Raw genomic sequence first — 21875 nt, 5'->3', positions numbered from 1 at the left:
TCGTGGCATAATCTGTTGCCACAGCAATCCATTTGTTTCCTTTAATTGAAATTTAAAAGGGGCCAAGGAGGTTGGGGCCCACACGGAAGAAGGCCTCTGCAGGGATATCAATTGGTTGTAGCAAACCAGCAGGAGGCATAGCAAGCGTCTTCCGACACTGACACAAGGTCGCAAGAAGCAACATAACGGCGCACAGAGCGGTAAATGCCGGGCCAGAAGAAGTGGCGCCGCAGGTGGTCGTAAGTACGAGTGATGCCCAGATGTCCAGCAGTAGGAGGAGGAGGAAATCACTTTATTGAGTCCTGAGGAACCCCTACCTACCTACTCTTGGTTTAGTGGTCGGCAGGGGTCGCGGGCCGCACCCACGTTGGGACGGGAAGCCCGCGAGCCTCCGCCCTTTCGGGAGCCCTCTGGACGGCCTGGAGCTGGATCTGGTGGTCGTCGCTTCGCAGGGCGTCCACCCAGTCTTCTTCTTTAGTGAACACGTAGCATTGCCAGAGCATGTGCGCTAGCGAGCAGTATGATTCGCCACAATCCGGACATTGCGGCTCTACTTCTGGTGAATAACGGCTCTCTCTGCCTCTCGAGGGGAACGACCTTGTCTGAAGCATTCTGAATATCGATGACTGTGGTCTAGTGAGTTTAGCGTGGGGGAGCGGGAAGGTCCTCCTCGACAGCTGATAGTGCGTTGTTATTTCGTTGAAGGTGAGCAGCGGGTCTCGGTGCTCCCCTCCCTCCCCGCCACTTCGCTCGCCACGATTGCCGCGGTGCGTGAGTCCTCGCGCGCGTCCATGCGCCAGCTCGTTGGCGTTGGGAAATTCGGGGTGCACGTCGGCCCCCATGTGGGCTGGAAACCGTTTGACGATGTGATGACCCGCGGCTCTCTCGCTGCCAAGGACGGCCACCGCTTCCCGCAATATCGAGCCTGAGGCGAATGCTCTGGCCGCCGATCGCGAATCTGTGTAGACGTAAGGACGTTCGGGGTCCCTCATTGCCATGGCTATTGCCACCTGTTCGGCCACTTCGGACATTACCCCCTTGACCGATGCTGCGTTAGTTATCGTACCATCCCAGCGAATCGAGACGGCCACGTACCGGTCGCTGCGCCCGTACTGGGCCGCGTCTACATATGCCGCCAGTCCCGGGCAGTTGGCGGTCGATTTCAGCAGTGCTCGGGCCCTCGCATTTCAGCGCCCCTCGTTGAATTGCGGTGGACGTCTCTCGGAAGCGGTTCTACCCTGCAAGGGATACTTCTAACACCGTGCCCCTGACCACCGCGCTGAGCGCAACCTTGTGTGCGTTGCACTCTGCCTCTGCATTTATCCCTGCTTCTTCTAGGATGCGTCTGCCGGCCCTGGTGATCGACAGCCGCACGACCTGTGCCTTGGTCTGTGCTTCGATGATTTCTGATAGTGAATTGTGGACCTCTAACCGATCGAGCCGCTCCGTGCTTGTATAGTGATCGGAAGACCTAGCACCCTTTTGATGATCTTGCGCATCAGTGTCTCTATTTTGGCCGCGTCTCTCTTGGTCCATTTTAGCCCCGAGGCTATGTAATTTACGTGACTCATGAGGAAGGCGTGGTAAAGTCTGATGAGATTGCTCTCGCTGAGCCGTCTCCTGCGGTTCATCACCCTGAGGATCAGCCGGAGCATGTTCTCTGTTTTGGACGTGAGTTTCATGACTATTTGCATGTTACCGCCTTTAGCCTCAATTAGCAGCCCCAGGATTATTATAGTGTCCACTCTGGGAATCGGCTGGCCGGCACTCGTGTGTAATTTGATCGGTATTTGATCGATCGGTGTCAAATTCCTCATGCCTTGTTTCGAGGGCCTGTACAGCAACAGTTCCGATTTGCTGGGTGACAGACAGAGTCCCGTTTCCTTCAGGTACTCTTCCGTTGTGTCCAGCGCCTCTTGAAGAGCCCGCTCCAGCAGTAGGAGCGTCATGAAGTTGCTGGAGCACAGCTAGTCGAAGGTGCTTGGGAACGACTAGAAGGAGCTCCAGGCCATCAGGACGAACGCTACGACAGCATAAAGTTCCATCGCGCAAGGTGAACATCCAGAGGGACGGGACATTGGGCGAGGAGCTTAGGCGTTCCATAAGTCCATGTGCGAAGAACAAGATCTTGGCATTGCTCGTCACCAATATGGTTGAGTCATATGGTCGTCACTGATGGTTGAGTCTGCATCGATATGGTCCGGTTAATCCACGGGATTGCAGGACAGGCAGTCGGCGTCCTTATGCAGGTGCCCTGACTTATATATAATACAAAATGTATATTCTTGTTGACGCAATGCCGAACGTGCAAGTCGTCCAATTGGGTCCTTGAAAGAGGAGAGCCAGCAGAGGGCATGATGATCGGTTACGACGCAGAAGCTCCGACCGAAAAGGTACGGTCGAAATTTCGCGACCGCCCCTACGAGCGTGAGACACTCTTCAGTAATGAAGTAATTTTGCTCGGGCGTGGAAAGAAGGCGGCTGGCATAAGCGATGACACGATCTTGGCCCTGTTGACGTTGAGCGAGACCAGCGCCGATGCCACGACCACTCGCGTCAGTTTGTACTTCAGTGGGCGTAGAATGGTCAAAGTGTGACAGAATCGGGGAAGTTGTAACCCGCTCAGTCAGGGTAGAGAAGGCTTTCTCCTGCAGTGGTCCCCAAGAGAAAGAGACATCTTTCTTAAGAAGGTCAGTGAGAGGGTGAGCGATGTCGGCAAAATTTTTCACAAATCGCCGGAAATAAGAGCATAAGCCCAGAAAACTACGGACATCATTTGTTGAACAAGGTACAGGAAAATTTCGCACGGTGTGAACTTTCTGTGGATCAGGTTGGATTCCGGTAGCGTTTACGAGATGGCCGAACATGTTAATTTCACCATGACCGAAATGGCACTTGGAGGAGTTTAGCTGAAGGTCAGCCCTGCGAAACACGCAGAGTATGGTTGTGAGGCGCCGCACACAACGGCGAAAACACAATCACATCGTCGAGGTAACAGAGGCATGTAGACCACTTCAAGCCACGCAAGAGAGAGTCCATCATGCGCTCGAATGTAGCTGGTGCATTGCATAAACCAAAGGGCATGACTTTAAATTGGCACAGACCGTTCGGTGTGACGAAGGCAGTTTTCTCGTGGTCCACCTCATCGACGCTAATCTGCCAATAGCTAGAACGGAGGTCAATTGATAAAAAGTATTGGGATCTGTGAAGGCAGCGTCAACAATGCGAGGCAGGGGATAAACATCCTTCTTTGTTATCCTGTTGTGGTGATGATAGTCAACGCAGAAGCACCACGAGTTGTCTTTTTTTCTTTACTAAGACAACTGGTTATGCCCACGGGCTACTGGAAGGTTCAGTGGTGTCTTTGTCCATCATCCTGTCTACCTCTTTCTGTATGATGGCCCTTTCTGTTGCGGAGACACGATATGGCCGCCTATGTATGGGGCTGGCGTCACCGGTGTTGATGCGATGCGTGACAACAGATGTCTGGCCCAGTGGACGGTCATCCAAATCAAAGATATGCCAATAAGATGACAGGAGGTGACGAAGAGCTGTTGTTTACTCGGAAGGAAGGTCAGGGGCAATCATCTTAGAAACATCGTCTGCAGGCGTCGAGTACGAAGGAGTCGGTGACAAAGGTACGTTGATACTGAGGAAGGATTCAGAGGTCAAAGATTTAAGAAATATCAAATTCTTCCAAAGGAGTGATATGCGCTATGGCGATACTGTGTGGCAGCACATGCGACGAAAATCCAAAATTCAAGATGGGCACGTGAGTGCAGTTTTCGCGGATCCGGATTAAGGTGCTCGGTAGGGCAATATTGCGCAACAAACCCTTGTCAGTAAGCGGCGACACGTCTTACTCGCCATCACGTATGGGAAGATAGGGTGTCAGGAGGACATTTGTAGCCGCCTGTGCAGACAGCCTTGTAAACTCAGCAGAACATAAGCGGTGTGAAGCACAAGTTGTTCCGTCGGCAGGAAGCGCGGCAGATCCAACTGTACATCACCTGTGGAGCAGTCAATTTGGGCAGAGTGTTTCGAAAGGAAGTCGAGGCCGAGAATTAGGTCGTGCGGACAGTGCTCAAGGACGATAAATAAAACAATGGTATAATTGCCCCCAATGGTCACACGTGCTGTGCACATTCCAAGAACAGGTGAAGTACTCCCATCGGCGACTCACACAGTGCACGGTACGGCGGGCGTCAGAACCTTTTTGAGTCTTCGGCGTAGAGCAGCGCTCATAACTGAAAGCTGCGCTCCTGTGTCAACGAGAGATGTAACTAGGAACGCCATCAACTTCAATGTCCAGTAGGTTTCCACGTGTAGACAGGGTCAACAGAGGATTTGTGGGCCGGGTCGGAGTTGCACCTTCACCTCCGGGAGCTGCACCGCCTAGTTTTCCGAAGTGAAGCGACCGATTGCAGAAGGGGACAAAGAGCAGTGAACAAGTGGCGAATGGGACCTACGGCGTTGCAGAGACAGGGAGCAGCTGGATCCTGGTGGAGCACTGTCGGCTTTGATGTTCCTAGTAGGGCGAGAAAGTACAATTGTCTGGCACTTGGCGGTAGTGACTCGGAGACGACCACTGAGGAGGCGACGACCAGTGGTTGCGGCAATGACGGGCGATGTGTCCAATACCAGAACAATTAAAACAGATGGGTTTATCATCCACTGTGCGCCAGTCAGCTGGGTTGCAGAAAGCTTTGCGTCTGGGAGCAAGCGGTCGGAGTAATCTGGTAGGTGTTTGTATGGTAGACCGAGCAGAGAGATGGAATGCCCAAAGTTGCTTTTTCCTCCGGAACGACCGCTTGTATAAGGGAAATAGTGGGCACGCTTTCCCGACAGTCTGAACGAACTGGAGCCGGTGCCATGGTCTCAAGCTCACGGTGAACGATGCGCGTTATATCTTCCGGTCCTGTCGGCTGAACGAACCGCGGTGGGTCTTCACAAGAAGATGTCGTGGTGGTATTGGGCAATCTGTCGAAAGTTTGAGCGACTCGGCGGCCCTTCGCTTGTTCGAAGCGCCGGCACTCCTTTATAATTGCATCCACAGTGGCACAATCTTTGCACTTCAGGAGATTGAAGGCATCGTCTGCAATGCCTTTTAGTATGTGACCAATCTTGTCTGCCTCGGTCTGCCTGCATCAGCCTTGCGACAGAGGGCCAGCACATACTGTATGTACATGACACAGGATTCTGTGGACGTCTGAGCGCGGCACGCAAGTTCTTTTTTTGCTGCCAGCTGACGACCTACAGGTCTGCCAGACAGGTCTTGCATTTTGTCTTTGCAGACATCCCAGCTCATTAGTTCAGCTTCATGTGTATTGCTTAGCAGTTCCTCTCAGATAAGATATCAGGTTTGTTAGCATCATTGTTGGATCCCTCCTGTTGTTGTCGCACACTCGCTTGTACATCGTAAGCCAGTCCTCGACGTCGGCGTTGTCCGTGCCACAAAATGTCTCCGGGTCCCGCGGATGAATGAGGATGACCATTGGCACGGGCTGGTGAGGCATTGTCGCTTGTGTCGGTTGATTTGCCAGTGTCGCGGCAGGTAGATGACGTGCGCTGCGAAGTTATGTGATTGTATCCAACACCTTACACCAAAATGTTGCAGGAAGAAAGCAGGCCCACGAGTGTAAAATAATGTATATTTTGAACTGGTGTATGTGGCGTTCAGGCAACTGCCAGACTTCGTCTTCCTCTACTCCATGCACGGAGCAAGAAAAATTTAGGAGTGGAAACTCCGCTGTTTGCGGTGACCAGAAAAGGTCACAAGCCCGCGGAGCCACTATCATGCTAGCGGCGCCTGGCGGCCTGGAAAGAAATTACCGCCGTTTCGGTTGCCAGGGCAACCGTTCGAGTGTGTTGCTCCCGTTCGGCCGCGCGCGCCTTACTTCTAGTGAGGGCACGGAGGAAATGGCCGGGAGCGCGCCAGAGCAACACGTCCTATATACAAGTATAGGAGGCGTTGACCAGAGCCGCCTGCCCCCGGGCGCTGCATTATTTTTTTTTTCGCTGCGGCTTCTATGCGCCGCATGGCGCCACCACTGCATACGGCCCCGTCAGCGCATACAATTGTGACTTTATCTGGTCGCCCGCGTCGCTCGCGCTGACGGGAGTTTCACTTCCTAAATGTCTTCCTCCGTGACTCCATGTGACCTTCTTTCCCTTCACCGTAACAATATCGTCAAATATAATATGGAGATTCTCTCTCTGCCAATAAGAGAGTTTCACTTGATCGTACATCTTAGGGACCAGCAAGTGCCTGTACAAAGACGACCCGAGGAGTGTGAAGCCAATACCAGGAAGACTGAAAAAATATTACAAGCTGAGATTAAAAATAAAAATACAAGCAGTATTAAACAGTTGGTAGTTTGCGCTATGTCCGTCCACGTCCTGCCCTTCACTTAATATCGTCAGTGTAAAACTAAGCGCAACATAACCATGAGATATAAAAATTATTTGTAATTTTACTGAGGAATCTTACATCTTTAAGAACGTTTGGAAAGTTAACAGTTGAAATCTACACAAAAAAGCCGGTAAGCGTGCTTCTAGGAATAATATGTCGTTGACAACGAATTTGGGTAAAACAAGGTACAGGCATAAAGCTTCCCATTCCAGAAGAACAAGGCATGGCATGACAAGAACTTTATTTTAGTCCAGAGAAACTAGGCTCCGGGGGCACAAGCCCGCAGGCTAAGTCGGTGGTTCCGCCCACGTAGGCACCGGTAGGCCAAAGGCTTTCCCGATGTCGTGGGCTCTCCGGACGGCCAGGAGTTGATCTTGGAGGACTTCGCTGGATATGCGCCGACTCCAGTCCTCCTCACTGTTGAGATCCGAAGCCCTTTGGTTGGGGCACAGCCAGAACATATGATCAAATAGACACGGAGTGTGTCCACAACTTTTACATTCCGCGTGAAAATCCTGGTCAATTTTGTTAAGCACAAAAGGTGTGGGATAAGATTTAGTTTGAATCATTCTTAATGTGAGTGCCATGAGCTCGGTTGAGCTTCTGATGGGGGGGAGGGAACAACCTCCTGCCGTCCCTATAGTGTGAGGTGATCTCGTGAAAACTAGTAAGTGGGTCTTTGTACTAGAGCCGCTGTCATCCTGGAGCAGTTCCTGATCTGATGCGCGGCATGTGAGATCTCTCACAGCAGAGTGAGCTTGCTCGTTAGGATTGCAGCCATTGGGGCTAACCGAGTGGCCCTGATGAGCTGGAAACCAGACTAGGTGTGAGCTATCCAGTTGGTCGTAATTATGAGTATTAATACTGTGTATAAGTAACTTGTGTGCTTCCATTGAGACGAAGCCGGCTGAGTAATTCCTAATAGCTGTACGGGAATCGGAGAAGAACAAGGGGATGCAATTTATATGCTGTCGCACCTGAATATAGAACAAATCCAAATTTCAAAATTGGCCATACGTACATTTTATAAATCATCACAAGAGAGTCTGTCCGTATCCCCGATCGACTGTTGCAAAACCTTCTTAGCATTCCAACCGCTCACACTCCTTTTTTTATTTATATATTCAATGTGCTTGCACCAACTGAGCTGGTTATCATATATTATGCCCAGGTATTTTATCGTGTCCACCTGAGGTATATACTGCAGGTGATAGGCAAGGTTTATGTGTGTTGGATCTGTTAGGTATCGCACCACTGGCACGAGTTGTTGCAAACTCAGCGCTGACACCCGTTGTTGCAATCGGGTCGCAAGCCCCAAGGGTAGCGTTGGCCTGGCGGCCTGGGGCACTGGAAGCATCCGAAGGTCTCGGCAAAGCATGAGTCGACTGGTAACAGAACAAGTGGTTTATTCTAACATCGCAAAAGAGCGGGCGGTCAGGTCGACCGAAGTGAGAGACGGGAGAGCACGTAACTCGACAGAAGAAATCGGAGCCTCTCTCTCGGCGTCCGGGGGCAGCTGCTCTTATAGTCTCGGAGTTGAGGGCGAGAAGGAACGCCTCGTCACTGGCGCACGTGACGGCGCCACGGACACGCTGAGAGACAGGTTGAGACGAGTGTAGTGACGCATCGCCAGGCCGGCGCCGTGGTCAGACCTCCTCGCTTCACTCTTGGGGAGCTCCTCTCCCCGGCTGCCGCGCTTTGACAAGCGTGGGCACACACACACACACGCACACACGAAGACACGTGGCACTGAAACACGCCTGGACGCGCTTGGCGGGGAGGCGTATCGGCGGCGCTGAACGGGCCAAAATGTCCGCCGCTTTTAACGAAGCTCCGGCGTCCGTTGCATCCGCGCCGGCTATACCGCGCGTTGTAGGCGAAACGTAACAGACCGCCCCGCCGGGGGAAGGAGATCCCGATGGTCAGGGGACTGCATCCGCTGTCCGGAGGGATGTCGCTTGATGATGCTCATAACCGAAGTCGGTCGTCCTTCGGCGTTTCTTGAGCGCAGCGCACGGAGAAGGCCTCGTTCTCTCGTTCAGGTTCACACAGGACACTGCAATGTGACTTCGGGAGAGTTGACATTTTTGTTCTCGTTCCCGGCAAGCGTTAGAACTACGCCGAAAGTCAACCGCTCAGTCAGCAAGCACGGCACAACCCTCACTAAGCCCTGCCAGGCTCTTTCCCCTTTTATACTACTGCCTAGTTCCTTACAGTAGCTTAGCAGCACTCAGAACGCGTCCACAAATCGGAAAATTGCACTAGAAAGCACATCATCACTTTGAAACACTACACAAAAGCAATAGGTTAAAAAAAAATCCTGCCTCAGGAAGAAAAACATCAGTAACAAACAATTTTGAGGCTGATTCCCACGTTAGGGGCTTCGACTTAAGCCATCGGCGTTACCGTTGAGACTCCCCTTTTTGTAACGCACCTCAAAGGAATGTTGTTGCAAAGCGAGGCTCCAGTGCAGGAGGCGGCCATTTGTGGAAGAGATAGTCTGCAGCCATTGGAGAGGGCAGTGATCCGTATCGAAGCATGCGAAGCGGAGATCGCAGCGAGCGACCGTAGCGAGCGACCGTACACTAGCTCAGCTGGCGAAAACCCCGTAGCCGCATGCGGCGCGGTCCTTAATGCCAACGTCACCCCAGGCAGACACAGCTCCCAGTCAGTTTGTTGTTCAAACCACAATGCTCTCCACACGCGCTTCATGACGGAGTGGAGCTTCTCAACGGAATTCGACTGTGGGTGGTACACTGAGCTGTCTAACAGCTTTACCCCACACCTTTCGAGAAAGGCTGTCGTCAAAGCGCTAGTAAACACTGTGCCCTGATCTGATTGGATTTCCGCAGGAAAACCAACTCGCGCAAATATGGACAGTAGTGCATTGACTATCTCAACTGAGCTGAGTTCTTTAAGCGGCACTGCTTCAGGGAACTTTGTCGCTGGGCAGATCACAGTCAAAATGTGTCTGTACCCCGTGGTTGTTACCGGCAGAGGTCCCACTGTATCAATAACGAGCCGTCTGAAAGGCTCCGTAATGATAGGTACCAACTTCAACGGCGCCCTCGATTTGTCCCCTGGTTTGCCTACCCGCTGACAGGTGTCACATGTCCTCACAAAGTGGTCTGCGTCCCGAAAACACCCTGGCCAATAGTACTCTTGCAAGAGACGGTCCTTAGTTTTCTTAACTCCTAGGTGTCCGGACCACGAGCCCCCATGCGACAAGCGCAACAGATCCTGACGGTAGCACTGAGGCACGATCAGCTGATCGAACTCCACTCCTCTGCGGTCTAGATACTTTCGGTACAGGACCCCACCTCTTTCCACAAAGCGAGCATTTTTCTTGGCGACACCTTCCTTGACAATGCAGCGTATGTTTTCTAGGCTGCCATCCTTCTTTTGCTCGGCTATCAAAGCCGACCGGCTGACTTTTAGCAACCTATTAAGTCCATCTGACGTAGGCGCGATGAGCAAATCTGCAGATAGCTCTTCTAACTTTCCCGCATCGGGATTTTCCTCTCCAGTATCTGGTGCCTTTAACGCTACAGGCTCAATTTTATTCAGTTCGGGCGTGCTCTGAATACCAGCTTGCTGCGCCTCTGACCCTTTTTCATCGTTCGACAACGTCGACCCCGCAACTACCGCCTTTGCAGCGAGCTCCCGAACCTTCGATCTGGTTAAGGCCTGAACGCTAGCCTCACCAAACAAAAGCCCCTTCTCGCGCAGGAGGTGATCGGACCTGTTCGAAAATAGGTACGGGTACTGGGGGGGCAGCATAGATGACACTGCCGCCTCCGTCTCAAGCGCTCCGAAAGGTCCTTCAATCAGCACTTTTGCTACGGGCAGACACACGCTGTGAGCTTCCACGGCTTGCTTGATCCATGCGCACTCGCCCGTGAACATATCGGGTTCTACGTAGGAGGGGTGAACTACATCCATTGTAGCTGCGGAATCGCGAAGCACTCGGCACTCTTTCCCGTTCACGAGGAGGTCTCGCATGTAAGGCTCGAGAAGCTTCATGTTCTCGTCAGTGCTGCATAACGACAAAAACACGACTTTTGTTTTTGTTTCCGGACACTGCGCCGAAAAGTGACCCGGCTTCTGGCACGTATAACAAACGCGCGCTTGCCTCATCTCGAACCGCTTTCTGCGTTCGGCTTCGGCTGCCGCCGTCTCCTTAGGTTCGGTCGGACTGCTTTCACTCGCATCCGCACTACGTGTGTTCCCCTTTGCTCTCATGGGAGTGAACTTCGGCCTCTCAAACTTGGAGCCAAATTCACCCTTTTGACCGTCTTTAGCTCCGCGAGCCCGACGCGTCACAAACTCATCGGCTAGCTCAGCGGCTCTAGCCACCGTACTAACGTCTGGCCTATCCAAGACCCAGTACCGCACGTTCTCAGGTAACCGACTATAAAACTGTTCTAGCCCGAAACACTGCAGAACTTTCTCGTGGTCACCAAACGCTTTCTCTTCTTTGAGCCACTCCTGCATGTTTGACATAAGCCTGTAGGCAAACTCTGTATATGACTCACTTTTGCCTTTCTCATTTTCCCGAAACTTCCGACGGAACGCCTCCGCGGACAGCCTGTACTTTTTTAGCAGACTCGATTTCACTTGGTCGAAATCCTCTGCCTCCTCTCTCTTCAAGCGAGCGACTACGTCGGCCGCCTCGCCGGGTAACAAAGTGAGCAAGCGCTGTGGCCACGTTTCCCGAGAGAACCCCTGCTTCTCGCACGTTCGCTCAAAGTTAACCAGGAACAAACCAATGTCCTCTCCAAGCTTAAACGGCCGCATCAGGTCAGTCATTTTGAACAATACTCGTTCTCCTGCACCGTGTGCCTGACTTCCATTACGAGCGCGTTCCATCTCTACCTCGAGACGCTTCATTTCCAAAGCGTGTTGACGGTCGCGCTCTTTTTCTTGTTGCTCTCGCTCTATCTGTTCTTTACGTTCACGCTCCTGTCGTTTTGCCCGCTCCTCAATGGTCTCAAGGCATTCCGACAGCTCGTCATCCTCAGCTTCTAACTCAAGAATAGCCCTTAGCAGTTCCGGTTTTCTGAGTTTGTCTGAGACATCCAGACCCAACTCTCTTGCAAGCTCCAGCAATTTCGGTTTGCGCAACGACTTCAAATCCATGGCTGCTCTGAATGCTGCTTTCTCTACTGCCCACTATTGTCTTGCCGCAAACTAACCCGGCAGCAACGACAACCACAATTACCAGCTCTGTTTCTGACACTAACAAAAGCCTGGCAAAACTCAGAAGAAGAAAGTCCCGCACTCACCAAACCTCGCAGCCAAGAATTCAGCGCAGTCGTTCCGCTGCAGGCAACCAGTCATCACGCAGGGCTCGTTGCACTGCTCCCGGATGGTCGTTGTGCTGCTCAGCATACAGTCAACTGCATCTCTTCGCTGCTGGCCTCCGTTGTCGCGATCTCACCGCTGGCAACCAGCTGTTAGAATCGCAGTGCTGGCACGAGTTGTTGCAAACTCAGCGCTGACACCCGTTGTTGCAATCGGGTCGCAAGCCCCAAGGGTAGCGTTGGCCTGGCGGCCTGGGGCACTGGAAGCATCCGAAGGTCTCGGCAAAGCATGAGTCGACTGGTAACAGAACAAGTGGTTTATTCTAACATCGCAAAAGAGCGGGCGGTCAGGTCGACCGAAGTGAGAGACGGGAGAGCACGTAACTCGACAGAAGAAATCGGAGCCTCTCTCTCGGCGTCCGGGGGCAGCTGCTCTTATAGTCTCGGAGTTGAGGGCGAGAAGGAACGCCTCGTCACTGGCGCACGTGACGGCGCCACGGACACGCTGAGAGACAGGTTGAGACGAGTGTAGTGACGCATCGCCAGGCCGGCGCCGTGGTCAGACCTCCTCGCTTCACTCTTGGGGAGCTCCTCTCCCCGGCTGCCGCGCTTTGACAAGCGTGGGCACACACACACACACGCACACACGAAGACACGTGGCACTGAAACACGCCTGGACGCGCTTGGCGGGGAGGCGTATCGGCGGCGCTGAACGGGCCAAAATGTCCGCCGCTTTTAACGAAGCTCCGGCGTCCGTTGCATCCGCGCCGGCTATACCGCGCGTTGTAGGCGAAACGTAACAGATCCCTGATGGGAAAAACTGTACTTGAGCATTTTCTGACATTAAGAGACAGACGAATATTCTGTAACCACTTAGCGCACAGTTATGTTTGCAGTCGACTACGTAAGGAGTGGATGTCATTGTCTGATGAAAAAAATTGCAATGTCATCTGCGTATACATATGTGTGTATGCTGGCCATTATGACAAGATATAGAGCTTAGTAAAGTGTTAAACAATAAAGGTGAAGTGACAGCTCCGCGTCGAACCCCATGTGACTGTCGATGTCAATTTGAAGAAAACCCTGTCACAAAGCAATAAAATTCTCTGTCAGAAATTCACTAAACCATTTTATTATATATTTCGAGAAATCAAGGTTCGTTAATTGATTGCATAATACTTAATGTTCTACACTATCATAGGCATTTAATATATCTTGGGTTACGAAAGCTGAAAATTGTCTCTGGCATTGTGTGCTAGTTTTATCCGGCTTTCCAGGTCCACATGAGCGTGCCAAAGGGAACAGCCAGATCTAAACCCAACTTGACAAGGGCTGAGTGTATAATTTTTTTTTTAAAAGACAGGTTTTTCTGCGCTAAAGTTGGGAAGTCTTGAACATTCCGTGTTGCTCGCAGATGGATTAATATGCGTGAAACACGGTCTTTCTTTGAATTTCACGTCGTCAGCATTTCGCGTCAATTAAGGCGCTCGTGCGCCTTCCTCGTTCCACGCGTGCGCCTGATGAAATGTGTTGTCATTGGTTCAGTAGAGCGACGAACTGCCACTGGGCGATCATCCGATATGAGTAGCACCCTAGCAGCACCAAGACAGCACGATTACATTAAGCTCAGTCTCGACGCTGGCGCATCTTGTCGAGCGCTTTTATCTAAACTTTGATCCCGTCTGCTGCATGTTGATTGGGACGTAAAGCAAGCACGCCAGCATCTTCAAAAATTGTGCAGGCTCATCACACCTCGCGATTGACCCTACGAGTTCATTTAAGCAAAACGTTGCGTCCCTATTGAGGCGCGATACACCGAACTGGACGCAACGGACGCGCATCATCGAACTTAAAAAAATTCCCTCTGTCGTGAAAAAAACTGAGAAGCAAGGGAGTTGCGCGACAAACGAAGTTTCCTGTGTGCAGCAAGCACGCATGTAAAAAAGATGAAAGCGACGTCAAACAAGGTATTGGTGTAGCGCTCATTTGCTTCTCTACCTGTTTTTAAAAGGAAGTGGGCCCATATGTTCCAATAAGCTGCATCGCTGCATTCTTGTCGATGGAACGTCGAGGAATGTCAACCAAGCTAAAAAGAAAAGCCCCGCTTAAAAAGTATGTGTCGGTACGAGAGGAAGCGACAGGGCTTTACTTTTGCATGTATTTCTTGCTTTATTCTTTTTCCCTTCGTGTATGTGCGTACGCGCACAAATGTTAAACCATTGCTTTACCATTACGCACATGTCTGCGTGAATGGCCCTTTCTTGCCTAGAGGAAGACATATTTACTGCGTCAATGGCTCCCTTGCCTGCGTGAACAGACATGCCCGCGTTTTCCAGTTTGCTGCAAGCTCCGCCCACTGAATACTCGGCTGCTAATGTCGCGACCTCTTTTCACTGCAAAATTCCTTAAAGGCACTCCGCTATGATTCGTGTTGACTAAAATGATTTTCAAAGACCATAAAAATAATTGTTATAACAAAAAGATAAATAATGTATCTTGCTCCGCGCAAATTTGTGCTTAAGATGAGGAAAATTGTTATTTGCGCGAGTTTCGTAGGAATCATTCGTTTTTGATTGGACGGCTTTTTCAATGGAGAGAAAGGCTGGTTCGCGCCTGACTCTTGGCGCCAATGCGCAGTTGCGCGCAAATTCTGTTGTTGGGAGGTAACATTGGTATGACCGCTCCAGCGAAAATGTCTCTTACTACGCGAGACATGAACGTCATCAACAACCTGAAGATCTCTAGCCGGGACAAGGAAAACCACGTGAGTTTCAAACGCATTTGTTTAAAGCCCTGACGCCAATTTGGCGGTTTATTGCCGCTTTCGCGGCAGGCCAATATCCGACATGCATGTGACCTTAAAGATGCAGCCCCAGCAACTGAAAGTCTCGTGCGAGCCGTTGTTTAACTTATAAGCAAGAACGAATCGTGTGGCGAATGCTAGCACTGGTAGCGAATCCCTTTGTGCACAAACGATTGTAGTACCAACCCTTCAATTCAGTGATAGTCGTCTGGTGCTCTGGTACTGAGCTTTTTGTGCTAGTCATCTTTGGAATGTCATTAGGCAATTAGGAGAAGCATCTATTTTCTTACCTACATTTAAGCTGCCTCTAATGGGCACTTGTACCTCTGTTTCTTTTGAAAAGCGTTGAGACAATAAATGAGCGTGCCAGATGTTCGTCCGTCATCCTCCCGCCAAAAACGGCGGCCGCATAGCCTTGAGGTGCTTTACGTCCACTGGATTTGACGAGTTTCACATCCAGTAGCCCCACGCATAGCACTTGCGAGGAACTCGGGCAATATGAACTGCGATCTAATTTGCCGACTTCACTCGCCAGCCAGCGCCGTAGTGCTGTTTCCCTTCGGCTGGTCGCCATGGCAAATGATCCCGCCCATAGTCGTTGAGTCAAGTTTATCTATTTTGAACATTACTTGTATCAGCAGCTCGTAGCAAAAAGCATATCGAGCACATCTAAAGTGTGAAAAGTGCAGCTTATCAGTACAGCTATATAGTTATCGCAGCAGGCACTCGTAACCGTAATGTTCACACTAAATGCAATTACAGAACAATCAGCTGATCGCCTGCTAGTGGTTCCGTATTTTCACGTGTCCGCCCACGGTGATCACGCCCGTTTTCTTGCTTGCAGGTGCCCGACGCTAGCATCGCCGACACCGCCAAAGTTGAGAAAAAGGTGAGTGGCATGCTGTTAATTATGTTGCAGCAAATGACTGCGGTCTTGCAAATCCCTGTTCAAGCTCTGAAATTGTGGCTTCGAGCGGTACACGTGTAGATTAGTTTGGAGCTCTGATGAAAATCCACTGCACGCTCGCCAAAGCCCAGGCACACGCGCGCGCTCGAACAAAAGAAGGAACAGACGCGATTCTGCAGGCTGTATCGGTACAGTGGGGGTACAGTATGCACTATCACGCCGTGAGTGATTCCGACATGGAGTAATGTTTTTTAGGCGCTGCAGCAGACATCGCCAGTGGCTCGGCGGTCGACATCCGTGGAGGACGAGCCGCTCCTGCGCGAGAATCCTCGTCGGTTCGTGGTATTTCCTATCGAGTACGAGGACATATGGCGCATGTACAAAAAAGCTGAGGCCTCTTTCTGGACCGTGGAAGAGGTGGACCTGGCCAAGGACTTGCCTCACTGGGAGTCGCTCAAGCCCGAGGAGCGGCACTTCATCTCGCACATCCTTGCCTTCTTCGCCGCCAGCGATGGCATCGTCAACGAGAACCTGGTACGAACTACATTCAACTCAAATAGCGATTTCACCAGCATCGGCCAAATTCATTGCGACTGGGCGGCCGCATTTCACTAGTATTTTGTTCGTTCTAGTTCTGTGGATTCCTTTCCTTGCACAGAAAGCCTTGGCAGCTTTACAGCGGAGTGGTCGGTAAAATTAAGCAACATTAGCCTGGATGCGGCCCACAGTGCCTTGTTACTAAGCACACTGGCGATGAGATTGCCATAATAAATGGCAGCGTGGGCATAAACTTAACTGAAATACGTAGATTCCCGCAAGCATTTCAATGGGGGCGAACTGCGAAAACACCTGTGTAAATTTAGGTGCACGTTAAAGAAACCCAGGTGGTCCAAATTTCTGGAGTCTCCCACTATGGCATGCCTCGTAACGAGATCGTGGTTTTGGCACCTAAAACCCCATAATTTAAATGTCTCCAAGTGAGCTTCATTGCACGGCTATAGAGTGCAAGAGAAGCCAACTTGTAGCTGTAGAATGACATAAGCGCTATTGTCTTTCAAACCTCACAAACAGTATTGTTGTGATGCCTTGATGAATGCATTTTCCACACAGTAATTCCTGATATTGCATCAGTATGATGTAGTGTTGTAAAGCTTTTAATTGTGCTCTTTAAAGGTATTGCTGCGATTGCATCAGATGGCACAGTCAGTTGTTTAGTGTTGTAGCCGTGCATGCACCAACACTGCAACTGCTTCTTCTTCACAGGTGGAGCGCTTTAGCCAAGAGGTGCAGGTGACAGAGGCGCGGTGCTTCTATGGCTTCCAGATGGCCATTGAGAATGTTCACTCTGAAATGTACAGCCTGCTCATTGACACTTACATCAAGGACGCTGCAGAGAGGTGAACAAATTCCTAAGCCTTGCTGATAAGTACATCACCCATTTGATGACATTGCAGCTGAATTTTTGACAAGAGTCTGCTTCATCCGTCTGTTGGTGTCTCAGTCCTTGTTGTCTGTGTGCTGTTTCATCTCTTGTCATCTTTCTCATTAATTGGCCGACCCCATGTATTTTGTTGTAAATCCTTCTAAACAATTCATAAATCCAAAGGGCAAGATGCACTGAAATAATTCAATTCATGCACTATGTGTATAGCACTTGTGGGTAATGTCTTAGTGACGATGAACTCAACTGGCAGAACGCACTAACTACAGAATAAGGTGCTAGAAATTATATATACTGTAGACTTCTGTCAATATGACTCTGATTAATCCAATTTTTTCGGCTAATTCAATCCGAACTGTAGGTCCCAGCTAGCACCCATGCATTCTGTGGGCCTAAACTTTGGTTATTTCGGTCCCAACTTTTGTTGGATGATTCTATGATTCTATATCTATTGCCGACGTATGTGTTCTTTTTTGTTTTTCAAGCAATTTTCTTGCCCGACTTAGTAAGACCATTAGAGACAGCGGAAAGTCAACGTAGCTGTAGTAGGAACTGAGTTTAGTTACTGCAATGTGCAGCCTCTCTGACAAGATGGTCTTTTTCCCAACTCTGACAGAGATCTGCTATTCAATGCCGTCGAGACCATGCCCTGCATCAAGCGTAAGGCAGACTGGGCACTGCGGTGGATCGGGGACCGGAATGCAAGCTTTGGAGAGCGCGTGGTTGCCTTTGCTGCCGTCGAGGGCATCTTCTTCTCTGGTTCCTTTGCGTCCATATTCTGGCTCAAAAAGCGAGGCCTAATGCCAGGCCTCACCTTTAGCAATGAGCTCATCAGCCGTGATGAGGTATGGAGTCGTCCTGCCCAGTTTCCTCATCTCACATTTCATGGGTGTAGGTTCAGCCATTTGGAGTCACATCCTTCCTATCCATGGTTTTCTTGCATGCTAAGCCACATGAACATCAAGGTTAAACCTCAATCCATGCCCAGTAGGCTGGCTTAGTACAGTGTGATGACTGAATTGTGCAAATCGCTCTGAGTTGTCTGTGTCTGCCAGGGTTTTAAGTGGTGCATCCCAACCTATGGGCATCATCTCTAATGCAGAAAAAAGTAAACACAACCTATGTTATTCAACTTCTGTCTTCCCCATATGATTGCAGAAGTCAAGCATGTGGGTACATGTGCCTTCCAAGAGCTTGCATGATGCCTGAGCAAAGGCCTCTTAAGGGACTCCAGCTAATCTGCAGTGGCAGCACTGGCTGTCCACCATACTTAAGCTGGCTTGTATGTTTTGTTAATCTTACAGTGAAACTTGGGTGGCTTTTCAGACAGTGTGCTTGGGAAACTGGTAATGGCTGTATTTGACGAGGTCTGGAACTGCATGTTTTACCCTGTACAGGGCCTGCACACAGACTTTGCCTGCCTCATGTTCAGCCATTTGGTGCACAAGCCATCGGCTATGCGTGTCAAGCAGATAGTGTGTGATGCTGTTGTCATAGAGCAAGAATTCCTGACTGAAGCACTGCCTGTGGCCCTCATTGGTATGAACTGCGAACTGATGAAGCGCTACATTGAGTTTGTGGCCGACCGCCTGCTCGTGGAGCTGGGATGTGAAAAGGTTGGTCACTGTTCCTCCCAAATTTGCTTCAAGTGTTCCTTAGTAAAGAGCCAGCTTCACATCGTAATGCTCACAGCACGCGCATTGCTTACACCAGTTCTGTGGGGCCGTTACATCATGTGTAACACAAGCCAGTGTTGAGGTTTGCAATATTTCTGGTTCCACTGACGACCTCCACTTGAGTTCATGGCATCTGTGTGTTGTGACATTGACTTAAGTTTGTTGCCCTGTACAAATGTGCAGAACAAAAATAGAAAATTTCTATAGTTTAACCTAGCATTTCTTAACATCTGAGCAGGACTTGCGTGATGACTTTAGTGAATACACAGGCTCCTGCATCTCGGATGAGGCTAAAGGAACAGGTTGCTACAGGTCATTAAAGCACTAGTCAAACTTCATTATAATGAACCTCAATGTAATTAAATTTGCAATGTTTTCAATTTAACGAAGCTTTCAGCTATTTCAAACATGTACTTAGAGCCTGTATGGAAACCTAGGAAAAACTAGACATGTCAGTTGAACCTAAGTTGTTTGCAAGCATCCTCCACATAAAAAGTTAAAAGCATAAACAAAAATTCACCAGTGATCACCAGTACTCTCTAATGCGAAATTTGAGTGCAGCTGTGTACATGTTTTCATTTTACAATATATTGGCTGGAGTGGACATGTGGTCTCATGTGGCATGTTGCAAGTGGAGTTTAGTGCAGCACTACCGCCTCACTAATACGGAAATTGTGAGAGGCAACGCATGGGTGGTGAGTGGCCGTGATTCACAGCAGCTGCTGCAGACAATGCAGCGCTTTGTCTCCATGTAGGCAATGTGTGCCACTTTGGCGCCATCTCGTAGCCATTGTTGCTGTAAAGCCCTTCTTTTGTGGCACTGCGCTTCTCATGCCTTCGGCATGCACTCCTCTGCTCTCCACCTCATGATTCTGCTGCACCCTTCTCGTCTCCTTTCCTCCTCGCGCCGACTTCGCTATTGCCATCTTTTATCTGCGTTCGCTCGGTTACGATGACACCAAGGGATGACGCCAACGCTTGCTGCAAGAACAAGCACCTAAGAGCTATGCTCTAAAATGTTGTCAAAGCCTGCATGCTGGGACACAGTATGCAAGAAACATCACTGCACCATTTGTCGCGTTGGTAAACAACTTGCGAAGGCCGCAGGGCAAGGGTGGGGAGGGGGTGAATGCTCGGTAACGTGACGCGTGTGAGCCTCTTGTGCGAGCGTCTCATCCTCTGCCCTTGCTGTGGCTGCATGGCCGTCTAAACGCAGGCTACACATATCTTGGAGATATATCTGCAGCAAGTGCAAAGCGCGACCTGAGATGGTTGGTGCCTTGATGCGCATTGTTCCCGTGCATCTAGTGTTGTTTGTCTCCTTGCGATCGCCATCAATGCTCCGCCTTTCTGGCGAAACTGCGGGATTTGTTTTTAATTTGTGATCTTTGTCGGATGACTCCTCTGAGCACTAAGCGCAGTCAGCCATGGCATCTGAGATTTATGGCGCTGCACGATGCAACTCATGCAATATTGAACGCGCGAGCCATGCCGATGCATTGCTTTCGGCACAATCTGTACCACATCACTCTCATAACTGTGCTATTATGGCCCGACCTTCTTGAGATTTGTTTATAAGTAGCACTTGGACTAGATGTTACCTACCAGAAATGTTCTGGGACTTTGTGAAATTATTTTTACTGCTAAAACTTAAAAACCTTGAATTAATGAAATTCACGATTTAATGAAGTTTCTCACTAACAGCACAACTTACTTATGTCGAGGTTTGACAGCAACTTCAATAATGAGCTGCGAGAGTCACAGCCACATTGTCTAATACCATTGTCACATCTGCACTGTCATCTACGACCAAGCTCGATCGACATTGAATGTCTCAATTGCGACTGGCTTCTTGCAAAAAGTGTAGAAGACAGCAAAATGTCGTAAAGAAGTTCGATCCCTGTTAGGTTCAATCGTGATTAAAAGTGCCATGTGTGACTGGTATAAGTATGATTGGATCAGTACAGAACTTATTTTCTTGGTTCCATGCTCGGTACAATCTGCTGCTGGCTTCAGCAAAGTCTGCTCAATAAAACTGTTTCAAATGTGCGTGTATTTCATATGTTGCTAGCAAATGTTTTGAACATAATGCAAAATTGGGTCTGGTTGAGGTACGTTTTCTACATTGGGCTGACTGAGTCTTCATTATTCTTTCCACAGGTTTACAACTCTGAGAACCCATTTGACTTTATGGAGCACATATCACTGGAAGGCAAGACCAACTTTTTCGAGAAGAAGGTCGGTGAATACCAGAAGGCTGGTGTCATGGCTAACAAGGAAGACCAAGTGTTCACTCTGGATGCTGACTTCTGAATTCCTCGTGCATGCGTCTTTATTTATATACAACATGCGCATCGATGTGTTCGTGCGCTCTACATGTACATAGTGAATACAATCTCGAATACTGGTGAAAATAAAGCATTTTAATGACTTGTGATGTTTCATTGTTGGCCGAGTGCACTGGCTTCCTTGAGAAAAATTGGTGACCAGAGCTTTAGCAATTGAGGTGAACGCAGAACATCGGAGAACTTGGTTAAAACATGTTGGCAGGCTAGTTGGTTTGAATCTATGATAGAACGCGTAAGTGCGACTGAACAATGGATGTAGAAAGAAACGGATACACAGAGACAGTGCTGTCTGTATGTTTGTATGTACTTTTTCAGTTGCACTTGCACATTCTATTGTGGATCATTAGACACTCCCCGGGACATTCAAGCACTAGCCTGATGACAAAGGCACTTGTTATAATTCCGTCTCTAGTACTCAACCACTTGTAATGGAAAGATTGTATTGCATTATAAGACAAGAGGAATGCTACTTGTCCAGTCCTATTCCATTTTTAGAAAAAACCCATTGACGTTGGCCTAGACGACGACGTGGGCGGTCAAAAGGTTTCGATTTCTTCACTCCGCACCGCCTGGGCATTTGCATTTCAGTAGTTTCAGTAATATATAGTGCTGTGCTGGATTTTCTGGCTTGCACAAACGGCAAAAAATGACATGGCCATGTGATGTCACAGGATTCCTGAACATTCTCTGCCACTTGACCAAGAGCAGCTGCAGCAGCAAATCCATTGCTCTGTCTTGGCTTCGTTTCTCTATTTGCATTCTGTGCAGAGAACTGTAGTGCCACCTGTTGGGCACTATTTTACTCACGGACGGCAGTAAAGGGAAGAGATTGCATACGCAACATGACTCCCCACTCAGGTGTGGGCGAGGTATGTGGACCCTTCAGGTGAAATCTCGTAAACTTAAGTCTTCGCACGAAACAAGTGCTGCAAGGTTTCCGTAATGGTATTTTAGAAATCCATGTCAACTTAATATGCAGCTTTAG

At 49.7% G+C, this 21875-nt stretch overlaps 1 protein-coding gene across 1 annotated transcript; it reads left to right on the top strand.

Annotated features, from left to right (window-relative positions):
• Window positions 1–14306: 14306 nt before the first annotated feature.
• Window positions 14307–20972, top strand: RnrS (ribonucleoside-diphosphate reductase subunit M2). The gene is made up of 7 exons (XM_050174643.2): window positions 14307–14479; window positions 15363–15407; window positions 15681–15959; window positions 16689–16822; window positions 17483–17711; window positions 18264–18482; window positions 20703–20972. The coding sequence occupies exons 1-7, from the start codon at window positions 14345–14347 to the stop codon at window positions 20853–20855; spliced, it is 1194 nt and encodes a 397-aa protein (XP_050030600.1). The 5' UTR covers window positions 14307–14344; the 3' UTR covers window positions 20856–20972.
• Window positions 20973–21875: the final 903 nt, after the last annotated feature.

This window comes from Dermacentor andersoni, chromosome 9 (assembly GCF_023375885.2).
Source record: "Dermacentor andersoni chromosome 9, qqDerAnde1_hic_scaffold, whole genome shotgun sequence".
NCBI lineage: Eukaryota > Metazoa > Arthropoda > Arachnida > Ixodida > Ixodidae > Dermacentor > Dermacentor andersoni.
This window is presented reverse-complemented; position numbering and strand designations above follow the sequence as displayed.